General features: G+C 51.7%; 1 protein-coding gene across 1 annotated transcript in view; it reads right to left on the bottom strand.

Annotated features, from left to right (window-relative positions):
- LOC103720344 (DCN1-like protein 4) overlaps positions 1–9173 on the bottom strand; it is a 28621-nt gene extending 19448 nt beyond the window's left edge. The window contains exon 1 of the mRNA XM_008810003.3: positions 8881–9173. Coding sequence (XP_008808225.1) covers positions 8881–8962 — 82 coding nt within the window. The 5' untranslated portion in view covers positions 8963–9173. The remainder of the gene's footprint in view (positions 1–8880) is intronic.
- Positions 9174–14656: the final 5483 nt, after the last annotated feature.

Below are 14656 nucleotides of genomic sequence, written 5' to 3'. Positions count from 1 at the left end.
GAATAGACCAACTGGTCGACGCGACTTCCGGATATCAGCTGCTGTCTTTCATGGACGCCTTCTCCGGTTACAACCAGATAATGATGGCCCCACAGGACGAGGAGAAAACTGCCTTTATAACAGACCGGGGGCTGTACTGCTACAAGGTAATGCCCTTCGGTCTGAAGAATGCTGGCGCCACTTACCAGCGCCTCGTCAACAAAATCTTCAAAGAGCAAATCGGCCGGAACATGGAGGTGTACGTGGACGATATGCTGGTGAAGAGCCGCCATGCAGACCAGCACATCGCGGATTTGGAGGAGACTTTCACCACCTTGCGGAAGTTTCGCATGAAGCTGAACCCAGCGAAGTGCGCCTTCAGCGCTTCGGCCGGGAGGTTCCTCGGTTTCATTGTCAACCAGCGGGGTATCGAAGCCAACCCGGACAAAATCAAGGCCATCCAAGGTATGTCCCCTCCGACCAAAGTAAAGGAGGTTCAGGAGCTCGCTGGAAGGGTCGCCGCGCTTGGACGATTTGTGGCAAAATCGGCCGAACGCTGCCAACCATTCTTCAAGGTGTTAAAACGCCTGAAAGACTTCCTCTGGACGGCCGAATGTCAAGCAGCATTCGACCAGCTCAAGGAATACCTGGCGTCTCCTCCCCTACTGTCCAAGCCGCAAGAAGGGGAGATGCTCTACCTCTATCTGGCGGTCTCCCCAACCGCGGTCAGTGCGGTGCTGGTTCGGGAAGAGGCAAAGCTCCAGAAGCCTGTGTACTACATCAGCCGGGTCCTACGGGATGCCGAGACGCGGTACACGAAGGCTGAAAAGATCGCCTTCGCGCTGCTGACCGCGACCAGGAGGCTTCGCCCCTATTTCCAGGCTCATTCGGTCACCCTCTTAACCGATCAACCACTACGGCAGATCCTCAGCAACCCCGAGAATGCGGGACGACTGGTGAAGTGGGCAGTAGAACTCGGTGAGTTCGACATCCGCTACCAGCCTCGACCCGCCATCAAGGCCCAGGTGCTCGCGGACTTCCTCGCTGAGTGCACGGTGCAGGAGGCGGAACCTAGACCGCCGGAAACGCCCAGCCTCGACCTCCCGATCTGGACGCTTCACATCGATGGGTCGTCGAACCCCGAGGGTGGAGGGGCCGGGCTGGTCCTTACCAGTCCTGATGGAGTGATAGCCGAGTATGCCTTGAGGTTTGGATTTCCAGTGACCAACAACGAGGCGGAGTACGAGGCCCTAGTCACGGGACTCAAACTCACCAGGGAGCTCGGCATTCGGCGTTTGAAGGTCTTCACCGACTCCCAGCTGGTGGTCGGGCAGGTTCGTGGGGAGTTCGAGGCCCGGAGCCCGACCATGCAGAACTACGTCCGGAAGGTGCAAGCACTCATTTCCGACCTCGGCAGTGTCGACATCCAGCAGGTCCCCAGAAGCGAAAATGCCAGGGCCGACAGGTTGTCCCGCTTGGTGGGCACAGAGGCGCACAACTTGTCGAGGGCAATCTACCTGGAGACCCTGGATGCCCCGAGCATCGGCGAGGCTGGGGCGGTGATGGCGATTGATCCGGAGCCGTCTTGGATGGACCCGCTCGTCGCCTAGCTCGCCGAAGGGATCCTCCCTGAAGAAGAAGATCAAGCTCGGCGACTTGTCAAGAAGTCCGCCCACTACGTACTCTATGAAGGGAGGCTGTATCGGACCTCGTTCACCGCCCCCCTCTTAAGGTGCCTCCGCCCCTCGGAGGCGGCCTACGTCCTCGGCGAAGTCCATGAGGGCGTCTGCGGATCGCACTTGGGGGCTAGGTCCTTAGCGCACAAGATCATGAGGCAAGGCTATTATTGGCCTACCTTGTTGGAGGACTCGAAGGATCACGTACGGAAATGTGACGCCTGCCAGCGCCACGCCAACGTCCAGAGAGTCCCTTCTGTCCCCTTGGCACCAATCACCGCGCCCTGGCCCTTCGCACAGTGGGAAATGGATATCCTCGGACCATTCCCCGTCGCTTCAGCCCAGCGGAAATTTTTGATTGTTGCAATCGACTACTTCACCAAGTGGGTGGAGGCAGAGCCGCTGGCCACTATCACGGAGGCGCAAGTCCGGAAGTTCGTGAAGAAAAACATCATTGTCCGATTTGGGGTACCTCGGGTCCTCATCTCGGATAATGGTCGACAGTTCGACAACAAGCATTTCCGTGACTTCTGCGAGGAGTTCGGGATCGAGCATCGGTTCACATCTGTGTCGCATCCCCAAACCAACGGTGAGGCCGAGGTCACAAATCGGACAATCCTCCAAGGAATTAAGGCGCGAATCGGTCGGACGGGGCAAGCTTGGGTCGAAGAACTCGAGAATGTCCTTTGGGCGTATCGGACCACGCATCGGACCCCTACCGGGGAGACGCCTTTCAGCCTAACCTATGGCACGGAAGCGGTTGTTCCCGTGGAGCTCGGACTCCCCTCGCCCCGGGTGGCCGCGCACCGACCCGAGGCCAATTCGGAGCAACTCCGAGGGAACCTGGACCTCTTGGAAGAAGCAAGAGAAATGGCACAGGTTCGGATAGCAATGTATCAGCGGAGGGTGGCCCGATATTATAACTCCAAGGTCTGACCGAAACTTTTCAGAATCGGAGATCTGGTGCTAAGGCGAGCCAAAGCATCTCAACCCGCGGAAGGTGGGAAGCTGGCACCAAACTGGGAAGGCCCGTATAGGGTTCGCTGGGTAAACCGACCTGGCTCCTACCAGTTGGAGGCCCTAGATGGTCGAGAAATTCCGAGAAGCTAGAATTCCGCTAACCTGCGGGTGTATCACCAGTAGAACGACAAAGCCAGAAAGACAGTTCGAAAAATGTACAATTCTTTTCATTTCAATAATTCCTGGTTACAACGGTGTGTTCGTGTGATTACAAAGAATTCCCAGAGGGGAATTGAGGAGTAAAGAAAACAAGGAAGAGGTGGAGACTCCGTGGAGCTGAAGATTTGGGATCCCGAACCCTCCATCCGAAGCAGCTGCAATCCCACCGGGCGTGGGTGCTTCTCCCCAGAGGCGCCATCGACGCCTCACGCAAAAGACGAAGAGCCGGCGCGGACGAAGAAGAAGTGGACGAGGGAGGAGTTCCCGCTGCCTCTAGAGGAACGCCACCTCCAAGGGATATTCCGGTCCTCCCCAGGAGAAGGGGAGGGAAGGAATACAAGGAAGAAGAGCGCGAGGAGGCGCGATCCCGGATGAAGCGTCTGGCGCAGAGCTCAATCGGGAGGCGGGGCTGAAAGGAGGGGGGATGTGATCCCGGATGAAACGCCTAGAGCGGAGTTCCGCCGGGGAGAACCTCCTTGTTGATCCCAGATGAAACGGCTAGTTGGCGGAAGTCGCGAGGGGCGCGCCTCCCGTTCCTCCGGCGGGGGTTTCCCAGCCACACGCCGGAGAGGAGGTCCACGATCCATGGCAACCTGAATAGCTCCGGCTTGGCAGGCTCCACCGCGCCTGCACTTATATTTATAGCCAAACTGTGGCCCCCCGGTCGTTCCGATGCAGGTGGCTCCAATAAAGGCGGGCGCACCGAATCCGGAGCCGTTCCAGCTCTCGAGGCGTATCCTCCCACGATCTCCTAAGCGTCATTCTCCTTAATTGCATTCTTCATGCAGGACACTCCGGGCGGTGTGTATCCCACGGCCCACGTATCTCCGCTCGAGCCCAGGCCGCATCCGCCTCGAAGAACGCGCGTATCGCGGCCGCTTAACTGACACTCCTTGCAAGCAGCAACTGGCGATCCGATTTCCCAGGTAACGCCTCAATTAGCATTTAATACCCTTCTGGTGTTTCCCAGGCGACGCTTGGAGAAGAGGAGAAACACGATCGTAGCTGGCCACGGAGAAATCCCGTCGAGCGGCAAGCGACAGGCGCCCGACCAACGAGCGGAATTCCCCGAGGCTCGGCCCTCGGATGCCAGGCTAACCCGATGATCATCCCGGGAGCAGACTAGCCTGAAGCCCCGACCGGTCGCCTCGGCTTGCGCCAGCCTTGGCCGACCAACGAGCGGAATTCCCCGAGGCTCGACCCTCGGATGCCAGGCTAACCCGATGATCATCCCGGGAGCAGACTAGCCTGAAGCCCCGACCGGTCGCCTCGGCTTGCGCCAGCCTTGGCCGACCAACGAGCGGAATTCCCCGAGGCTCGGCCCTCGGATGCCAGGCTAACCCGATGATCATCCCGGGAGCAGACTAGCCTGAAGCCCCGACCGGTCGCCTCGGCTTGCGCCAGCCTTGGCCGACCAACGAGCGGAATTCCCCGAGGCTCGGCCCTCGGATGCCAGGCTAACCCGATGATCATCCCGGGAGCAGACTAGCCTGAAGCCCCGACCGGTCGCCTCGGCTTGCGCCAGCCTTGGCCGACCAACGAGCGGAATTCCCCGAGGCTCGGCCCTCGGATGCCAGGCTAACCCGATGATCATCCCGGGAGCAGACTAGCCTGAAGCCCCGACCGGTCGCCTCGGCTTGCGCCAGCCTTGGCCGACCAACGAGCGGAATTCCCCAAGGCTCAGTCCTCGGATGCCTGGCCTAGCGCCGGAAGAATTTCCTGAGGCCTAACCCTCGGATGCCTGGCCTAGCGCCGGAAGAATTTCCTGAGGCCTAACCCTCGGATGCCTGGCCTAGCGCCGGAAGAATTTCCTGAGGCCTAACCCTCGGATGCCTGGCCTAGCGCCGGAGGAACTTCAAGAGTCAGGAGTCGGCAAGGCGCTACCGAGAGTTAAAAAGAGGAAGGATGAAAGTGAAATGAGGAAACACTCTGTTTGCATTAACTTTCGTTGCATCAGGACCGAGACCCATACAACATGGCAAAACGCCAACATACAAAGAAAAGAACAAAAAAAAGTACAGAGGGTCAGCTTGGAGGAACCCCTGGGTCGGGAACGGCGAGCACATCCGCAAGGGGTAGGGAGACAGTTGGAGAATCAGCAGGCAATGGCATCGGAGGGGAGTCGAGGAGGGAGACCCCACTCAGGTCAATTTCGGGGTATCTAGCGGACACCCTCGCCAGGCCTTCATCGAAGCCTAAGACAAAGGAGTCGGACCCCACGTCCGACATGTCACGGATGAACTCGGCGGACTGACGATAGGCCTGTACCGCCTGACGCCCGATTTCCGCGCTCTTCTCGGCCAGCGCCGCCTCCGCTCGCTCCGTAATCTGAGCTTTCGCCTCCATGACCTTCGCCACAATCCGGTCGTCCGCCTCGGAGGAGACCCTCAGCAGATCGGCCCGAGCCTCCATGTGCTTCGCCTCGGCAGCAACGCAAGCAGCCTCAGCCTTCTCCAGGCGCGAATGAAGCTCCTGGTTGCTTGCGCGGGACTCCTCCAAGGCCGATTCCAATTCGGCCAGCTTGGCTTCAAGAGATCGGGCTCGGTTGCGGGCGTTGTCGGCTGACTGCTGGGCCTTCTCCCACCTCTTCCGGAAGTCGGCAGCCTTCCGGGACTGCTCTTCGGCCCGCTCCTCCGCCTTCCTGATCTCGCCCTCGAGACCCGAGGCAACCTTGAGTTGCTCCTGAGTCTCCAACAGTTGCCTCTCGAGGGCGGCGAAGCCGAGTACCCACTCTTCGGCCACCTGGAGCCTCGTCTCGAGGTCCCTGGTCGTTCTCCCCGCCGCAGCCTGGCCTCCCTCCTCTACAGCTTTCAGTCGGCTCTCGGCCCTCGCCAGAAGCCTCGCCTGTTCCTCGTGGCTCTCCTCCAGACGGATCATGTACTGGGCCAGCTAAGAGATAGGAAAAATGAGGGCGTCAGGCGGGGATCAATAGAGCCTATAAATGACGAAAGCGGCCAGAAGAACACTCACCGACATGAGACAGACGCAGCTGGCAGCTCCGACGTCAGGGATCCCCATCTGCCGGACCCGCCTGCGGTCACTCTCCAGCAGCACCGTCTCGATGAGGTTTCGGGCGCCGACGAAAGTGAAGGCTGACCCCGACTTCGCCCCGGAGCCGGACGGTGATTCTGCGGCCTTACCCTTACCCATTGCTTGGGGGAGAGTCATGCTGACCGTGCTCGGGGCGGGGGCCGCTCCAGAAATCGACAGGGTCCCGCTCGGCCGGGGCCTCGGCGCGCTCCTTCTCGTATCATCCGAAGCCGACCGAGTCGAAGGCCGGGCTGGGGACCGATCGCGTCCGACCCGGCCGTCTCGGGCGCGCCCGGGTGACGCCTCCGGAAAAGCGGTAGTCTCATCACCGGAGGGCTGATACGGCGTCAACTGTCGGTCCGAGCCCGCGGCGTCCCCCTGATCGGTGGGTCCGGACCCGTCTATCGGCGTCGGAGTCGCCTGCTGGCGAGACTTCTTCGCCGGTGGGACCCCGCTCGGAGGAGTCCGTTTCTTCCTCCGGACCGCTTCCAGTAGGGACGCCCTACTGACAGCCGTCGCCTTGTCCGACCGCATGACGTCGTCGATTTCTGCAAAAAGGACGAGATGGTCGGAGACTAAGAAACTGATGGAAAGAAGAAACGAAAGAGGAGAAAAGAGCTAAAAGAGAAGTGGTGGCGGGCTCACGGTCGGCGGGGACCGAGCTCAGACCGACGTTCACCAAGGCATCCTCGGAAATAAGGCGGGCCACCGGGGGAAGCCGGCCCTCGGCGACCAGCCCCCTCAAGACGGCAACGCCATCGGACTCCTCCCTCGACAACCTTGATAAGCCGATCGGGGACTTCATCGGCGTCTCCCAGGTTGTCCCGATTCCCCAAGAGGGATCTACGTCAATGAAAAAGAAACGCTCCTTCCAGCCGTGAATGGAGGAAGGAGCATCCTTGACGAGGCCGCACCCTCGCCGCGCCGCGAAGCACCACCACCCTCTGTCCCGGGGGTGGCCGTTCAGGCCGTAACATTCCCAAAAGACATTCAGGGTGGCGGGAACCTCATGCATGCGGCAGAGAACCTGGAAGGCCGTCAGGGTGCGCCATGAGTTCGGCACCAGTTGCGTCGGCGCCACTCTTAAACCCCGAAGCACCTGCACGACTAAGTCCGAGGGGGGAAAGCGGAACCCAGCCCGAAGGATGTCCTCATTGATGGCGACCTTCCCTGGAGGTGGATGGGACATCCTCTCCTCAGGCCCCGGGAGCGTAATGTTGCAGGCTTCGGGAAGATGGTACCGGGCCACGAACCTATCTAGGTCTTCAGGGACCAGCTCCGACTGAATGTGGTCCGCCCTTACTTCGTCCATCCCTAATGGCCAGTGAACCTACGGTCAGGACGGGGTCAAGAGGGGGGAAGGCACCGGAACGACTGGAGTACACTAACACGAAAGGAAAAGGTACGGAGAGCCCTAAATTGAAGAGTGGGGCAACTCACCAGAAAGGAAGGAAGAACGGCTCCGAGAGCGTCAAAGGAGGAGCGAACGAACAGTTCGGCGGCAACGGCAGCGGCACAAGGGAGAAACTTGAAGATGCCTGTGAAGAGAAAGGCGGACGGGGGAGGGCCCCCGGTTAAATAGGCGGAAAGGCAGGTGACGCCTCGGTGACGCCAGAGGACGCCTGGCTGCCGAAGGTTTGTTCGCGCCCCAAAGGCGAATCGACGCCATTAAGGAAGGATGTCCGCCGAAATCCGCAGACCGCCAGATCAGCGACAACTGCCATACGCCATAAAAAAGGCGGGAAGCTCGGAGCGCACGCGCCTTTCCGAGGGATGGCGGCAATCTCGAAGCATCACTCCCTTCACCCGTTCCCCTCCTGGTTCCAGGCTCGGGAGTGGGGGGCTACTGTTACGGGAGAACTTAGCCACCATGCCCCACGTGACCGGCACGCGCGCCCAGGAAGACTACGGCAGCCCCTTGATCCAGCAATCCGACCTCGGGTCGGATATCTTCGGCTCCGCAGCCCGACCCCGAGTCGGCTGCCCCTTGATCCAACAATCCGACCTCGAGTCGGCAATCTCTCGACAACAACAGACTGTTCCTCTGAGGCACGCCGCGGCCCCCTGCTCCACTACTCCCTGCAACTGCCGTATCCGGCGCTGCCCCACGATCCCCTGTAACAGCCGTACAAAGCGGAGCTCCACTATGCCCTGCCATGGCCGTACCCAGCGCTGCCCCACGACGCCCTGTAACGGCCATGTCAGTGGCAGCCCCATCGTGCCACACGATGACGAATCCCCGGATAAACCCCCCAGCCTGATATATATGGGGCTGGGGGGGAAGGGGGAGGGTAAGATATATCTTCCAGAGTATCATCTCACCTGCTACCTTCTCCTTCTCCTTCTCCTTCGATCTCCTCTGACTTGATCGTCGGAGGGCCCCCACTACCCCGGTGGTGGTGCGAGGCTTGCTTGCAGGTTTCACGGCGGAGGGCGGAGCGCAACCAAAGCAACTCAAAGGGAACCCCGTTCACATCGCTGTGCCAATCGTTCTCGGTTTGGACCACCAGCAACATTAACAAAGAACAGTTCTTGATCCCTTGCACTTCTAGAGGCAATTCAACAACCAACAATAATTGTCCGAAATAAGGAAAGGGGACCAGTGAGAGCAAATAAAGATCGTGCACCGACTCAAGATTTGAACTTTTTCCCCTAATATCTTAATGTGCACATAAAGATCATCACGAAGCGCACAAGTAACAAGAAAATACACAAAATTGGAATCATTTTTGTGGATGAATCCATAAACCCACCAAGAAAAGATTTGAGATTTTCTTACATGCAGGCAAAAGATTGTCACCCCGAGTATTAGAATCCCATTGCGTACAAAAATGGAAGAATTCATAAACCCAACAAGAAAAGAGCACGAAAGGACTGAATCCCAACAACAGCCAAGTGAACACTCCCCCTGTGCGAAGGGTTTGTTCGGACGACAAAGAGATAATAAAAAGAAACGCAAGGATTCGAAGAGCCAGGGTTTGGAGTAGGGGGAGAAAAAGATCTGAATCCAGATTACCGGAGCGAAAGAGATCGGAGGAACCGGAAGAAGCGTTCACTTTCTCGGCCGAGCCCGTCTTCCTGGTGGACGAGCGCCTCATCTTCTTCGAGTAATCGCGACGCGGCGCCCAGAGGAGCTAAAGAGAAAAATAGAGAGAGGAGTGGTCGGCTGGGATACGGATTGGGGATTTTTCTTCCCCTCTTTGGGGAAAGGAGGGAGAGAGAGAGAGAGAGAGAGAGAATTAGGTTCCCCTTCTTTCGAACCTTGCCGTCGAAGCCGGGAAGGGGAGAGGTTTGGGGGACGGTGGGCCGCACGCTTCCAGTCGCTTTTATAGATACGCCCAAGGGGTGGGATCCCCCCCCTGCCTTCGATTCCAATTTCTGGTGCACGAGTGCCAGCCTCAAGCTCGTCTAAGTTTGGGACTTTCCGCTTTCCAATGACAACTCTTTATCTACATTCGGCAGCATCAAAATTTTGGACAATCCACAGGGCTTATACTGGGTTGAATTGGGTCGGGTTGCATCGAGTCCAGTCTGGTTCATGCAATCCATGTTAACTCAATGTGACCCACTCTATCATGAACTAAATTATCTGTGTGCAAGTGCAAGTAAAAAAGATGCCCGATGCAACTTAGCTTTGCTGGCATTGTCAGCCAAAATAATTTGATTCGACGTGCTTTTGACCTAGATCAAGTCGATGCCCTAGAATGAGCTTGAGCTACTTGAGATCTAACCAAAAACAAGGCAGAATGAAAACTTAGGAATAGTTAGTTGATCTACCATCTCAATTCATGAATATTTTATTTTTAAACGTTTATAAATATATTTATGTTAGAATGGTGTAATTTTTTTCGATTTACCAAAAAAAGACTCTACGAGCAGCTAGGTTCGGACATGGTTGCGAGATTTTTTTTCATAAACCCCTTCCCGTAAGTTGTACTCTATATCTGATCTCATTTGGATGCAATATTAATCCATGATTCTATGTATCTTGTTATACAATTACAACCCATGTGCAAATGCCTTCTATAAAACATCTAGTTCAAAGTCCATAAATGTGGAGGATGATATCAATGGATGTTCGCTTTGACGCAAGGGTCCTTTTCGACTTAAGGGCTTGTTTGGTTCGCGGAAAAAAAAAAGGAGGAAAGTGTGGTCAACGAAAAAGTAATGAGATGCCTTTTGTTTGGTTGGAGTTTTCAAAGTAGAAAGACAAAAAACCCATGGGAATATGTGGGACTTTCCAATGAGAAACATGGAAAAGTTACTTTCCCATGAGACGAAAATCGCTCTATTTTTACTTTTTTTCCAAAAAGACCCTTCAGCATTAAAGAGGTATTAAACACCTAATTTTTATTAAGGGCATAATAGGAATTATACATAACTTTTTCAGGAAAGTGTACGACCAACCAAATATAAGCACTTTGGAAATTTGTTACTTTCCCATAGTCAATCAAATATGCCAAAAGTATTTTCCTATGCATCCTTTTTCTTGAAATTTGTTTTCCAGAAATCATATTCTTATGAGGGAAAATGCTTCTCGCGAACCAAACCAGCCATAAGGGTCAAGTTGGGCAATCACGGCCATCCCGGAGTTTGTGCGATCAGCCATGATGTGCCCGTGTACTACATGGGCTGCTGTCCCATGTACGGCAGGAGCACTGTTGCATCAGGATCATCGTGCAAAATAGTTTGACTGTGATTGCTAGCTTGACTCAAAGGTCCTTCCCTGAAGTTGAGAGGAAACCGAGCCTAATACTTGTGAAACAAAGTACCAAGAAACAGGGGTTCCAAAGAAAAGGTCGACAACCTTCAGTATCAGACCCATGTCCCTTGCCCGTGTTTTGAAGCACAAGGTAGATAGTAGATTTGAAGTCTACGGAAAAACTAGAGTTTTGTAGGTACAAAATTCTACTAACTCGAGGTCTTTGCATGAAATGGGTTGTACGTGGTAGGTTTACAGTCACACCCCATTGTTCTTAAAGCAAGTAGCCCTTTCAAAATTCATGTGGAAAAATTCCCAAGAGCTACCACCTTTACCTTTTATTCATGATTAACCTAGCTTTCTCAAAAAAAAGATTGCCTCAAGTTTATTGGCTGTTGGAAATGTGAGAGTTGCTAGTAGGAATTATTCACAACTACGCTTTTAGGTTTGTTCTCGATCAAAATAGGATATTGGGATTTTTGCATCCACGACATAGCAATAGAGATAAATGTATGTTTTTGTTGTTTTTCATTTGCTTTTTTTTTATTTGTTGGGGTGCATTGGGGCTGGAAAATTGGTTCGGTCAAGGAAAGCAAGATTAGGGTAAGCGAAATTCTTTAATCAGCTTGTTATTGTGTTTTGATAGTCCAAAACATTGATATCATTAAAATAAAATATGAATAGCATAATAATAATAATAATAATAATAGTTAAAATTTCGTATAACCCGACAAACTACAAATATGCATCCAAATGCATGACATGCATTCATTTAATGTTACCTAGCATAATGCAATCAAAGACCAATGTTAACAATCTAGAACTTATCATTGCATCAAGCGACTACCTTCGAGAGGTTTATTGGAAAGTAATTTAATTTGAAAATTTGTTGTAGCATCATGTAAATAAAAATTTTATCAGTCACAATAATCAAAGAGAGAGAGAGAGAACTCAAAATTAGAAAAACCTTGCTGCGCTTGCTAGAGTTAGCGCATCGTCAACCAATCTTCATTATCTTTTTATTATTATTATTATTTCTGTGCGAAGGGAGCAATGTTCATCAAAAGTTCACTATATGAAAAAGGAGGAATGCCGACATATATATGTCGACACTAGATATATAGAAGTGTCGGTAAGTTTGGCTCCAGCGCTAAAATTTGCCGACGCTTCTAAGTAGCGTCGGCGGAAATGAAACTAAGAGGACGCTAATTAGCGTCGTCAAAAGCAAATTGTAAGATGACACTTTTTAAGCGTCGTCAGAGACCAAAGAGGAAAAGGAGTAGACGATGCTTAAAAGCGTCATCGGAATTCTACTTACTAAACCCCTCACTTAATACTAACTTTCTCCTTAAACTCCTTAAACACTAACCTAAGATGACGCTTATAAGCGTCGTCGAACACCTACCCACTCCCGCAGTGCGACACTTGGGCCAGACGACGCTTAAAAGCGTCGTCGGACACCAACCTACTCCCCTTAACCACCTGGGCCAGACGACGCTTAAAAATGTCATCGGAATCCCATGGTCCTCGTATAAAACGCCTCCCTAGCCAAGCGATGGAAACCTTAGCCGCGGTTAGAGAGAGAGAGGAGATCCCCCAAGCGATGGAGCCGAAGAAAGTGCCATTAATGGAGATCTGGATGCAGATCTGGGAGAAGTCATCGGCAACCTCGATGAGGTACTTCAGATTGGGGTTGGGGAAGCCGGAGAAGGAGGTGGTGGAGTCGTTGGGGGTGGAGTAGGGGAAGGGGGAGCTGTCGGTGAGGATAACGGGCAAGGCGGAGACTAAGATCTCTCAGTGGCGGAAGCCGATGAGAAGCTCTCAGGAGTCGAGGTCGGCAGTATCGAAGTTGAGGATGGTGGCGATGGCGCTAAAGGCCCAGGCTTGCTCGTTGGGATCTTGGACCAAGGGGCGGAGCCTCTGCCTGTGCTGGAGGACGCCGTTGCAGTCCGAGGCAGAGAGCGTCGGGGCGAAAGTGTTAGGCCGAGTCTCCATCGCCAAACCCTTCACTGGGAAGAAGCTCTGGAAGCGAACCTCCGTTGTTTGCCCACTTCTATATTTTTTTAATTATTTTTTTACTAGTTTTTGTGTTTTTTGGCATTCATATCTAATCCTTCCCCCCTCCATATAGTATTCAGTTGCTTCCCTTTGTAATTAAGTTTCTTTCATTTTCTTCATTGTGGTTGTGACCGCAATGGACAGAATAGAAGAAGAAAAGAAACGAAAACGAGGATGGGATTTCAGAGAACCATTGATTGGTCTCTCTAAGTGTAATTTGTAAAAAAAATATCATACAAATTGTAATTTATAAAAGAAATATTTATTGTTCTTCTTGTGTTATTTCTTTTATAATCATGTTCTTTTTTTTTTTTAACTCTCTGCGGTTATTTATCTTGTGCTATTATAAGAAGAAGAATCTTGTGCTATTAGAAGAAGAAGAATTAGAAGGAACTAGTAAATTTTTTGGCCCTCTATAAAATTAATTAGGCTTTTAAATATTTTTTTAAAAAATAACTTTAACGATGCTTTAAAGCGTCGTTAGAATAAGTATTGCCGATGCTTTAAAGCATCGGCAAAGCTTTTATTATTGCTCATGCTTTTCAAAAGCGTCGGTAAAAACAATTTCCACTCTCATATCGCCAATGTTTTTGTGACATTTTAGAAAGCGTCAATGCCAAAATTACTGATACTCATAAGCATTGGTATAGGCTTTAAAAAACATCTGAAAAAATAGATTTTTTTATAGTGGTAGTACCATGACATATTTCATCTTGTACGGTAAGAGAATCAAATGATGAGATCCTCATGTGAAAAGCCTTGTATCCAATAATGTGTGGGTATATAATTAATTTTTTATGGATGTTATTATTGCGAGTATCCATCATAAGGTTCAGATTGTCATCATTCGATATTCTCACGTGCATAGGTGCACTTAATTTGTCCGTGTAGGTTTTATGGCGCTTAAAAAATAAAGGCTCTGAGGCCCTCTCACATGCACGGCTCCAGCTTAAACATTTATCAACGGGAGGGCTGGAAATGGGTTAGCTTGGGGAGATAATCCAAATCTCGGCAGGCCCATCCAGTATCAATACGAAATTAGGCCCATGGGCCTCCAGTTTGCCTGCAGTGCCGTGTTATGAAACCAACTTGATTTCTAGTAGCAGGGCCCGTAGAGAGATTTCCATGCTGCTATTTACATATGATTCATATTATTTTCCATGAGGAAATTTAACCCATTTGCTTCCTTTGGAAAATGGTTCCCGCGTGAGGGCGACCTCGAAATAATGCCCTAAGGCAACTTTAAGGACTCATTATGCTCGGGTACATGATGCTTGAAAAAGTTAATTCTGCATGTTTGTTTGATCATAAAATAATGGCACATTTTAGAGTGGCTTATGTAAAATACTTATTATGCTCTTAATAAAAGGAAACACCTTACTTTATTCTATCTAAAAGCAAAAATTATCTCAAGTCTCAGCCGGTGGAAATTGGACTTTTCCATGTCCCATGCTGATTTTTCTTTCCCATGAAATATGAAAATCATATTTCTGTGGAAAAGCCAATTTTTCATCTCTCTTCTTTAAAAACTCCCACCAAATATGCGGCATTTCTTCATTTTTTTTATTAGCAACACTTTTTCTCCTCCTCCCCCATACCAAATGAGTCCTGAGATACATGGTTGCATGTGGATGATCATGTATCTCAAAGCATGATCAAGCGGTCATATGCAAGCGAACGAATGTGATGGTCTTTCATGCAAAAGTCCTAACCCAGCCCCCTTCCTTAAATTTTGCCTGCAATCTAATCAGCCACACCATTCCATGCATGCCAAATCATACAAAATCTATTCTCAACCATACATGTGAATTTTACCTTGCTATACATCATACCGTTGCTTGGGGGTGGGAAGGGTTGCTCCAATTCGTTCTCACGATAAGTTCTCCTACCATAAGGATGCAAATGAGTTAGGTTGGACTTCGGTTGCCTTTTTGATCTTGCTTTCGAACCAAAACCCAACATATTGTCTTATTAGGTCAAGTCCGGCACATAAGAAAAATTGTAGACCCAATGGGTCATTTCAGTCCAATTG

Source organism: Phoenix dactylifera, chromosome 1 (assembly GCF_009389715.1).
Source record: "Phoenix dactylifera cultivar Barhee BC4 chromosome 1, palm_55x_up_171113_PBpolish2nd_filt_p, whole genome shotgun sequence".
Taxonomy (NCBI): Eukaryota; Viridiplantae; Streptophyta; class Magnoliopsida; order Arecales; family Arecaceae; genus Phoenix; species Phoenix dactylifera.
Note: the sequence above shows the minus strand (reverse complement) of the source record. Positions and strands in the feature narration are given on the sequence as shown.